This window comes from Malurus melanocephalus, unplaced genomic scaffold, assembly GCF_030028575.1.
Source record: "Malurus melanocephalus ecotype Western Australia unplaced genomic scaffold, MMel_1.1 scaffold_77, whole genome shotgun sequence".
Taxonomy (NCBI): domain Eukaryota; kingdom Metazoa; phylum Chordata; class Aves; order Passeriformes; family Maluridae; genus Malurus; species Malurus melanocephalus.
The window spans coordinates 1,150,499-1,161,934 of NW_026623309.1; the positions used below are offsets into that span (position 1 = coordinate 1,150,499).

Genomic DNA, 11,436 nt, shown 5'->3' on the forward strand with positions numbered 1-11,436 from the left:
TAAACCTTTTTGGGTCAGACTGGTGTCCAGAAGCAAGGCAATGCAAATCTGACACACTCTTGCCCACACTGCTTAGTGCACAGACTGCCACATTCACCAGAGTTACCGACCAAGCACCAAAACCCAGMCAGTCACTGGAAATGCTGCCCCAGCAAAAGTGGTGTGACAGGCTTCTCTCCAGCCTCTCCCAAGAAAGGGTCCCTTTTCCCCATCCCTTTCTCCATTCTTTGTCAGTATGCAGCTTGTTCACTTAATGGTCCATTAGCTAATCTACATCCACATTGAAATTCAATCTTGTCTCATAATAGCATTAAAAAATTAAACAACAACTTTGCTTCCTTGGAAATGACAGTCTCCACCTCCATTTTCTCATCCCTTCACTGTTTTCCCTGGAGCTGGAGATTTCCCCTTCCATTTATTCTTGGTTTTGTGTCCTGAAAGAAATGCATAATCTCACGGCATTYAGAGTCAAACAATAGTGGGACAAACAAGCTATACATGCATAACAGCGCAGCTGTCTCCCAAGCAACACTGTGGTCATTCCCATAACTTCTTCCTGGCCCAAAGGACATTTTATTGGTTGAAATGAAGGATGATAAAGATTCTCTTTGAAATGTCTTGTCACACAGAAAGAACACACTGAAATGGTGAAAATGGTTGACAACCAATCAAACCCTGTGCTGGGACRGGCACATGATGAATAATTCACCTCTCTTTTAGGCAGGGACACAGACAGCAGCCACTTGTGCTARTCTTAGTGATTTACAAAACAAATTTCCCACACAGGAAGCCAGTAGGTCTCTTTGGAGGCAGAAGTGACATCCCACTGTTACTGGGAAAAATCATCTGCCATTCTTTCAAAGATACCGAATTAAGAGTGTTCAATAGAAGGCAGGATTTAGAGAAAGTTTCTCAGGTTCATGGCAGTAATTTCTTTTTTCAGCATTTTCCAGGCAATATGTGGCTCTCYAGTCTGTGCCTAAATGTCATTTCTTACTGCTGTAACACTGACAACATGGAATTAAGCATTATTGTACCCAAAGAGCCTGCTTTTATTCTATATTAGCACCAACCATTATTATATTGCTCTCTTAGCCCTCCATAGTCAAAATCTCCATAGCATGCAGCTAAAAGGGATGGCAGACCTGCTTATAACTCAGAGACAGAAGCCTGTCCCAAATATTCTACCACTTGCAAAGGCTGTTTTCTCTCAGCCCAGCACCAAGGCCTCTGTCAGTCTGTGGTACCAGGTCACACTCTGACCATGTAACAGAGTAAGGTCTGGAGTTGGAATTTATCACAGCTGACTGAAGGTGCTGGCCTCAGCAGCTATGGCTGATCCTGCTCCACCCTGTGCCTTCCCCTGAAATCTCAGACACCAGACATGAAGATCCCCCTGCACTCATTAATCACAGCTGATGCTAAGAGCAAGGTGGACACACCMAGGACATCACAGCAGAGCTGGAATCCAGCACTGCACTTTGCTCCAGCCCCATAAAGCCTCTACTCCATTTTCCCATATCTCTATCCAGCCCAGAGGGGAGACAGGCAGARCTCCTGTTCTTTGACATAGGACTTAATCTAAACTAAGGAAGGTGTGTGCCTTATGGGATGGGTTTGAAGGTTTCTGTTAACAGCACCTGTACCTATGTGCATTTACAGGAGAGATTTCAGCCCCTCTGCATAGGAAATAATCTTGCTCCAAAGTACAAACAAACTCATCAGTGTAAAACTCATGGAGGCACCAATGCCATTTAGTGCCTTCCCCATTAGAYCATACTTATTTTCTTGCAATATCCTGACCAAAAACGACTTAAAGAGTGTGTTCTTCTGTTTTCAAATTTACTCTTTTTTTAATATTGTTCTATGTAGGAACTTCACCACTAGCAAGAATCACTGTATTTGAAGGATAATGGGATATGAAGTGTCATCTCTTTGCCCTCAGCTGATCTCAGSTGAGCAGTGATTAAGCAGCATCAGCTGTTGATCATTCTCTACTATACATAACAGGTGTTCTTGATAACCTCACAATTAAACAGATTATAGGGATCTTCATTTCAAACAATGGCAATTACTGACTGATTCCTGCTGCWGCCTGTATCAACAAAAAATACAAGAACGGAGTGAGGTAAGGAGACAGGCAGACTCTCATCTAGAATGATGGTTATCATAAAAAAATATTTAAACCACTGCCTGTTCCACCTGACCAGAAGATTCCACCTTATTTTAGCAGCATTCACCAATGAAAATGGTCAAGGGGGAAGAGATTCCCTCTGGACCCAAGAAGGAAACATGATGGTTATTAGCAGAGTTCATCAGAAGCACAAGGATCCTATCAGCTGAGACCCAGAAGAAAGGGTTTCATGTGCAAACTGTTTTGAGGGAATGAGGCAATGTAAGAACAGCAGAACTCCAATAGACATGGAAACAACAGCAGTACCAGGGGTAGTATCCCACTAAAGCTAAAAAAGGTGGCTTAAAATAAAGTATCAAAACTGCCAGTGATAGCCCAAACCAGACACTTACAGTTTTGGGTTTTTTTCACAGCAAAAAAAAAATAAAAATGGGGACATTTTCTTTTAGATTAATTTAGAATACAGTTAAAAATTGCTTTTGTCTGATATGCAAGGGCAACATGATATTTTAACTCTTCAGTGTGATTTACTATTTATGTAAGAATATTACACTTCAAAGCATATTCTCTAATTCTACATTTTAAAATATCTGAAACTAAGGAAGGCTTCAGTATCTCAAAATGSCTGCTCTCCTGGTCACCTCTTATCTATGTAGGAGAATTCTTTGCCCACAGAGAGCCTCACAAGGAAGCAGGGGCTACTGGTCCAGCTTACCTCATAACTCGCACTGTGTGCTAAGCAAAGCTTCCACACCACTTCAGTCACTTCTCCTCCAGTGACCTCCCTCTTGGTTTCCTCCCTTTCAAAGAGAATGCTGGTCACGTAAAGATCCTCAGAGTGCACTGGAGAAAGGAACATAAAGGAAAAATCAGATCTCTGGTGGTTGCTGGCCATTTACTATGGTTAACTCTATATGSAATGGAAAACTTTCTCTCTGAAATTTTATTTCTCTTGTAAGGGTCTCTCTAGTCTCAGTGAAGACAAGAGATGAATATGAATGCCTGCAGGCAGCTTGAATTAAAGAACAAAACAGAATAAAGATCTAAACATACCAGTGTGACCTGAAAGAAAGACTCACAGAAACAAGACAAAGATACACATGAAGAATGCCCTATTCCATATCCATGTGTCCAAACTTACTTTACTTTAGCAGAAACATAGTTACCTTTATTGTAGAGTGTCTCTGTTTCCACTTGCAAGAGTTTGAGTGCAGACTGTGTCCGTGTCTCTGCCCCACTGCCCTTGTGAGGGAACAGCATCACACGGTTGGACTCGGTACATTTGGCCTCCTCCAGGACTCCATCCTYAATGCTCTGAACACATTCCAGCTGCGAGGACAGGATCTGCTGTTCAGACTGAGAAGAACAGATACTTCAGGAAAATTCTTGATGACCTGCATCAGCCTGCCCAATCCTTTCTCTCCCAGCTTCACAGAGGATTCCAGTTCAGGGGCAGTGGGAAGTCTCTTGTCTACACCTCTGACACTGCCTAGCCTGTGGAAGTTAATGCACTCCTTATTTCTRGCCTAGTTTTTCATCACTGAAAAACAACTGCTACTAACTGTCAGCATCAAATGGTGTTTAAATAAGTCAAAAGGCCCTGTGGAAGAGTCAGCRTCATTCCCCAAAACTTACCGACACATGAGGAAGAACAACAGACTGCACAGAAGTCAAACCAGAGGAGCGATGCGAGCAGAGGTTTAAGTCCTTTGTCTTTACAAGGATGGGACCCTTTCGCTGGTACCTGGTTGGGCATATTCCCAGAACATCCACCTAGTAACAAACACACACTGTCGAATCACACATGCACACATACAATATARGGAGGTAGTGTGGGTTACTGCAATTATTTTTAATATTTACTTTTTCTGTAATAACAACAGACACCTAAATTCTTCCTTGCAGAATACTGGCTTTGCCACAAAAGCCATGAAAAGGCAAGTAATTTTAAAGACCTTKGTCAAACTTCATAGTAGCCAGAGACTGTTTAATTTCATTGTGTTATTCTGAATCAGATAATTTACAGACATTTGCTTTTTCATTTAGGATTTTGGGGGCATGCAGGGAAGCATTAATTCAGAAGMGCATTACTAGGCATAGTAAGTCGAATTACATGTGGCTTGGGTGTCCCAAGGCTTACTGCAGAACATCTCTTTAAGCACTGACATGCAGCAGTAGCCTGAGAATGAGGCAGTGCATACATAACATGCTGAAGGTCATTCTAGAGACAGCTCTGCACAAGAGAACTGCAGCCTATGACCTGTGTCAGCTGCACTCATGCAAACACACAGGTGACAGCAGGGTACACCAGTCTATTGTTACACAGTTACGCAGCAGAACCTGGGCTTAAGCATTAAAATAACTGCAAAGGCTCTGAGAAGCCTGATCTGAAAGCCTCCTGAAATTAATGAAAAAATGTAACAAGAAATAACTATGAATAATGAACATGGTATTTATCCCAGTGAAGATGTAAAGCCTTGGTGTTGCAACTCAGGTAACCAAGCAGTGGATTCCAAGCCCCAAAAGAATGAGAATTACAGCTAATTTTAGCATTCACTACAAATGACTGCCACCAGATGACTGCCACCATCTGCTGAACCAAGTGGCAAAAACCTTTATTTTTAATAAAGATTAAAATAGATTTAATATGTACAAGAGCTAAGGGTCACCTCAGAGCTTGACTGACTGTCTCACCTCCTCAATGACAGAACCAGCAGTGGATTCCTGTGCTGTCTGMAGGACACTGAGAATGCCTCGCTTGATGTTCAATGCCCACGTCTGTTCACTCCTCACAGGACAGAGTTTCAGAACTTTCCCATCATGGAAAGAAAAATGAAGAGGATTCTGTTCTAGTATTCCCCTGCAATGAAACAGTTTATCATTTCTTGCTTCAAACAGTACAAGTCACTTTATGATATTAGACTCAGATTTTCCTCAGAAGAGCTGCTCCTGCACAATGGATCTGTCTCATTCTGTATCTCCATTCTTTATAGCAAGCCTCTATTCTTGATAAATTCATCCTGACCCAAGAAGTCCTTAAAAAACCCTGTAAARCCCTAAAAACAAATCCTCTCAAGATCATCACAGCATTCTCCACATAACTGTAACACTTAATAAAGCAGTTATTTAAATTAATTTGCAGTCCCGGCAAATTAATTACAAGTAAATGTACTTCATGGCAATGATTCTTGTTTAATTAAGAGAGAAATTCCATTTTATGATTCAAGGTACCTTAAGTATTGCTAGGCACGTCTGAATTGCAAAGTAACTGCATCATGCCTCTTTAGCTGTGATGCACACAAAAACAAYTGCTTTCCATTGCAATTAACCCATATTTTCCTGCTCTGTTAAGTGTGCATACTTGGGCTCTGTGCCAAACTTATTCTCCCATCTCTGCTGTCAGTACACTTCCTAATTGTTTTTTCTATCCCAGACTGAGATTTCTGATCCCATACGTGATTTCTGTCTTTGCAAGAGATCACGTTTTAACATTGATTTTTCACTCCTAATAGAACATACTTAAATCATAGGTTTTCCCTCTAAACGGCAAGAAATCGACCATCCAAAGGAAGAATTCTATAGTAGCCCAGTGGTCAGCTCCCATACAGGCAGTTACACAGTTCATCTGCACATTAACTGGGCAGCTAACTGCTCATCTAATCAATCAGGTCAGAAAGCAAGAGATAAAATTGTAATACATCAACATATGGATAAAGTCTTTCCAGAAGAGACTGGGCATGCAGGATAAGAATTTCTGAACTCCTAGGCAACTGGTCCTGCTTTTGCTACTATCTGTGGAAATTACATGCATGTTCAGGGGACAAGCTAGACTACTGTATGTTCACAATAGGCTGAGGCAAATGCTAATAAGGTTCACTTGTCTGAATAATTATTTTGAATAGCCAAGCTTCATTCAATGCTTTCTTTGCTACCTCTTTTTTTTTCTTTTATTTTTTTGGCTTCTCTGCAAAGAACAATACATAACTGCTCTTACTGCTACGAAAATCCTGCAAATAACTGCACAGAAGATGTGCCTGTACACTCCTGTGAACTCTGATATCACTGCCCGTAGAGAAAACACAAAGTTCTTCCTGATGAATACAAAAAGCAATGCATTTACTCCAAGCTTGCTCTTTTTGACCCTTTGAATTGAGTCAATTATCTCAGCTCTCAGTGCTGTTTAAAGGCTGAGAATCCAAGTGGCAGGACAAAGAGGAAGATTACAAGGCTGAGCTTAATCAGACAACAGAACTGCTTTTTTTCGATGACACAAGAAGCATCAGCTCTCTGGGAAAATGCCAGACCTCCACAGYTTGAGGAGATCTTATTGTATTGTCATCTGCACTGGAGACTATACCTTGGCAAGTCAGTGAGAAACATACTGACATATGTTATGAGTGAGCTCCTAAACCCAAAAATATTAAAGAAAGAAATTTCATTGGACAAGTAAATGCAGTTTAAATCCTGGAAGAAAAAACCACAATGTTCTGCCTTATGGGAATCTTTCAAACCAAGTGCTTGTGAAATGTACTGCAAAACTCAAATCTGTACACGTAACACCTGCAGTTCTGAAAGCTGTGATCCATACCGGCTACGAGGGGATTGGTGATTTGTACCCAGATTAATTTGAACTGTCTACTCTACAAACGGTTTTACATACAAAGGGATGAAAATGACGTTGAAGAAAAACCTGTTTGGACCAAATGGCTCTCATTTTGCTTATGGTGCTCATATCTGGATCCTCGCTTTAAAAAAACAAAACAAAAAAAAAACCACAAAAGAAACCCAAAAACTAAACAGAGTATAAGACAGAGTGAGCAATGTCCGGTCAGGCTGCTCCTAAGCCATATGGTTTAAAAAAAAACAAAACAAAAACTAGACCAGATTAGGTGTTTTTCTACCTTAAGCTGTCCATATCCTTCAGAKACTCCTCTCTGGATGCAAAACTTTTCTTAATCTGTACATCTTGCACCTAGGAGCAAAGATTACAGACAATATACTTCATTGTCAAGAGAAATTTGTGGACTTTCTCACATCACATTCTACACAGAATGTCACAAAATACAAACAAAAGCTTGGTGTTGGAACAGAAATGAATTAGCTCCCTCTTTGAGTGGCACATCCAAGGCAGTTTCCAGAAATTTCTTCTAAAACAAGTTTCACTATTAAACACATTTTACACAGCTCTATTATATCCCTTTCACTGTCAAACCACTGACCAGTTGATTTTTATCCATTTTTAGGGATATGATAGGACAAGTGAACAGGGATAACTATCCCATTCTTTGTTGGCCTCAAGTATATGTGTATTTTTAGTGCCCACAAGTCAAACCCCTCAGTAAAACCGATGGGTTTAACCCCTCTGTTAAGCTGAAGAAAACCCAAGCAGCTGAAAAGTTTATTTGCCCTGCTGCCCTGTAGTTCTAAAGCACTGTAGTTGTCCACCTGGCCTACCACAGGGCTCACCCCAGGAGAAGCTCTGCAATTTGAAACTGCTCTGTTGCTCTTGTCACTGAGAGACAGATCTCCTGCCGACATAGGGACATGAACAGTGTCACAAGACTGAATTTTACACTGGGCTAGGAATGGCAGCAATCCAGCACATCAGGCAAGTTTCTCAAGTTCTCTTTAAAATGCTTGTTATTTTAAAATTACTGCTACAGATATGAAAGTGCCTTAAAATAAACCAACTTCCTTTCAAGGGATTGACTTTATCTCCAGTTCTGCACTTCATGTGACAAAACAGTGGAACTGTTTTGCCACTTAGAAAAGAAAACAATTATTAGCTTAATCTGCCTTTTAAAACTGGCAAATACTTAATTTCAAATTGTAGTGCATCAAATCAATACTGCAGYTCTATTTATTAGATTCAGAATTGAACTGGATTTAATTACAAGAAAAACAAATGCTTGAAATTTAGCAATAATCCCAAATTAAAATACAACTCCACATCAGCTCATCCCAATCACTCATGCAATTATGACAATACTTACTTTCAAAACCATCTGGCAATTCCCCAACACCTCAATGATCACTGTGCTCTCCAGAGAAATGCCACTGCTTTTGTAAGTATTTCCCTGCAGGAATGTGTTGGTGACAGCTGAATACCTGTAGCTGTATCTAGCTCTTTTGGGGAAGTACGATGCACTGAGTCCTAGGAAACAAAAAAAAAAATTTAAAAAATGGAGGGGACAGGGGATGTTAGGCTGTTAAGCTTCCCTTTCTCTCCTTTTTCCCTATTTTTTAATCTTTCAGCCACTGAAATCAGCTACGCAAAGGGCTGAGTATTCAGTTTGTTCCCTTCCCACTTGAACTTACAATTGAAGGAGCTGGGTTTCTGAAAGCACCCTGCACACTGGCCATAGTTCCCATAGGGAAGCTCCCCTCTCTCCTAAGCACACAACCTCACAATTTCCTTCAAGGCACAAAGTGACTTTACAAGGGCATGTACATTTACAAAAGGGAGGTAATGCATTTACAGCATGATGCTCTTTTGGCACTGTTCAGAGAGAAGAAAAACAGGACCTTCACAATAGCAAGATGAAACAGATCTGCTCTTCATGCCCATGGCTGGGCTTAGTCCTGCACTGGTTTAGTCCTTTATTCAGCTTTAATATTTAGGAGTTTTTCAGAGTTCACAGAAYGCAAACTTCAGGCAGGTGGRGCCCTGGCAAACGTTAGTGGGATTTCTCTGCTACTTCCAYGAATGCTGATCACTCACACATAAGTATCATTCTTCTCAGAACACAACATCCCCACAGAAGGGAGGGAAGTTTTCAAATTCCTTTTTCCTTATCATATAAAAAACCTGAATACAATCTTGTTTTACTCACCTGCACAGTCTGCAAAACAGGAAGCTCCATAACTTAAACTCTCTGAGGATCCTGCAGTGACAGGTAACAGAACAAAACAGCACTGAAAATTTGYGTGGCTCAGCATGGACCTGCTGCTTCTAAATTTCAGTGAAAAAACTGAAATCAAAGTATGGTCCTCAAAACAAATAAATAAATCCATGAGAGTTTTTCTACCAAGTATACAGGGACAACACTTTGCTCTTGCCCCTTCCACATGTCTGTATCTATGGAAAATTCATGTTATGGCGCATCAGAAGRCATATGTGGTACCTTGAATGCTGCGCTCAGAACTGTTAGACATGTTTATCACAGACTGATAGTGTGGTAGACTGAGCAGCCTGGACAATCAGGCACTCGGTTAACTTTGTTAGGATGCCTAAATTTAGAGTTTCTGCTCTTTGCTTTGTTCTTTTTAAATTTTAAATTTTCTTCCATCATTTATTTTGGTTCTGGAAACAGCATGCACTTATGTCTCTTCAGCTGACAAGATAACAAAGGACTACACTATTGACAGTCCATGATCTATTCACACTTTTCAGAATCCTTCATCTGCCAAGTACCAAATTGAGCACAATTGTAGAATATGATACTAACATATTATTTTCAGGTAGAATAACTCTTTGACTGACACAATCTCATTGTTTCTCTTGCTTTCCCTAAAATGCTGAAGGAAGATACACTATTTAACTGCATCCTCTCCAGGTAGGATGCTCTCCCACCTGCCCAGTACTACCCAGAGAGTTCAGTAAAGCAAACTGCGATAATACACTGAAAATCCAGACAAAGCTGCTATAAGAATTACTACAAACTCACAAGCTGTAACATAATTCACAACATGTCTGAAGTTTAGCAAGTGAGAACATTCCTTAGTAGAAGCTTTCTGTATTGAGAGATCAGTCTTAGTAGAGGAAAAAGTTTCTTCTACTTACTCCCTGAAGATCCTGCCACAACAGCACAGAGTAAAACGATGGCGGGCAACCCCATGACCATCGAAATCACCTCCTCAGCCCAGAAGTKAACAAAAACACATCAGTTCTGCTCTCAAAGGCACCTCTGAGCAAGGCACTGAAAGAAAATTTCCTTCACAAAGCGGGAGCTCACTATTTCAACTGCCCTCTTGCAGGCAGAGGAGGGGCTTCRGCAGGGCAGCCTGCAGAGGGGAGGGGAGGTTGTAGTAAGGGGGAGACACAGACACACATAACCACTGATCCCATTTCCAACTGCATTTCAGCCTTTTTGCAAAAGAAGAGGGAGAAGTTAACCAGTTAGAAATCCCACAAAACAGCAAGGAAAAGAAATTAAGTATATGGCATCACAACAGAGCAAATGCTCAGAACAATCCCATGCAGTGAGTTTTCAATAAATAAATAAATAAATAAATAAATAAATAAAAGTCACCCTAGTGACCATTCCTTGATGATTAATCAACCAAAAATCACATAGGATAAAAGTCAAAGCTTTGGGACTAAAGGGAAGGTGTTCCCATTGGGAGCAAACAAGTTCATGGGAGGCAGCTCATCCCAACAACCAAAGTSCCAAACCTCAAATGGATGAAATAGTGTGTGAATAATAGACAAAACCACAAAACCTTCTGGTACCAATCAAGTTTGTACAACACATCAGACACAAGCCTTCTGGAGTTCACCAAACTTACTGACCCCTCTTTCAGGCCCAGGACTCTTCCCACACTTCCCATGCAGTCTATGCCCCTGTTCAATCTTCACACGTAATGGGATCATCACTCATAGCATGGAGCCATGGCCAAAACTGAGCTGCGTTTGCATAAAAACGCCTCCTGAGGGAAGCTGTGGTGGACAGGCAAAGTTTTGTTTCCTCCTACGGCCAGCCCTCTTGTTTAGCCTGAGCTAGTTTGCTTCAAACCAGAGTCACAAGTAGAAATCTTAGCTAAAGATCCCAGTCATTAGTACTGCTCTCCCCCACGAAATTTGTGCTGCTCTTGCCTCTTTCCTAAACTTCCTTGCTCCATCACATAACATTATGCATGAAATGGTTACAAATGTTAAAAGGGAAAGCAACTTCTCACATGTGCTTTGCAAATATCGATGACTAAAGAAAGTGGGAGAGAACAWTTCCAGTCTAAAGAGTTAATAGAATACTCCACAGTGTAAGCTGGGTCCCTGTATCAAAATCCCTGACCTAGCAAAAGCCAAACTCAAGAGTCAGTTCAGGTTTGAAAGTGAATTTAAAAAAACCAAAACCCAAATATTTCATACAGCAGCTCAGATTTGCTAGAATCAAATCAAAGCAGTAATGGAGAAAGCCTTCTTCCTTCACAGTGATCTTTCAGAACAGTCTAATTTTGAAACTGCTTCAGAGATTTCATTGTGGAAAATGACTCACTGAGCTTGCCATTTTTACTCTGCTGAGCTACTCAGTCTGGTACTCGTTCTAATTTTCATTTAAGACTACAGCTCATMTGGGTATAGT

General features: G+C 40.8%; 1 protein-coding gene across 1 annotated transcript in view; it reads right to left on the minus strand.

Moving 5' to 3' along the window:
• LOC130574197 (uncharacterized) overlaps window positions 1-8,280 on the minus strand; it is a 66,743-nt gene extending 58,463 nt beyond the window's left edge. The window contains exons 1-6 of the mRNA XM_057367262.1: window positions 8,128-8,280; window positions 7,036-7,106; window positions 4,829-4,994; window positions 3,770-3,907; window positions 3,301-3,490; window positions 2,850-2,977 (exon numbers count right to left, since the gene is read on the minus strand). Of these exons, the coding sequence (XP_057223245.1) occupies window positions 2,850-2,977; window positions 3,301-3,490; window positions 3,770-3,907; window positions 4,829-4,994; window positions 7,036-7,106; window positions 8,128-8,139 (705 nt within the window). The 5' untranslated portion in view covers window positions 8,140-8,280. The remainder of the gene's footprint in view (window positions 1-2,849; window positions 2,978-3,300; window positions 3,491-3,769; window positions 3,908-4,828; window positions 4,995-7,035; window positions 7,107-8,127) is intronic.
• Window positions 8,281-11,436: the final 3,156 nt, after the last annotated feature.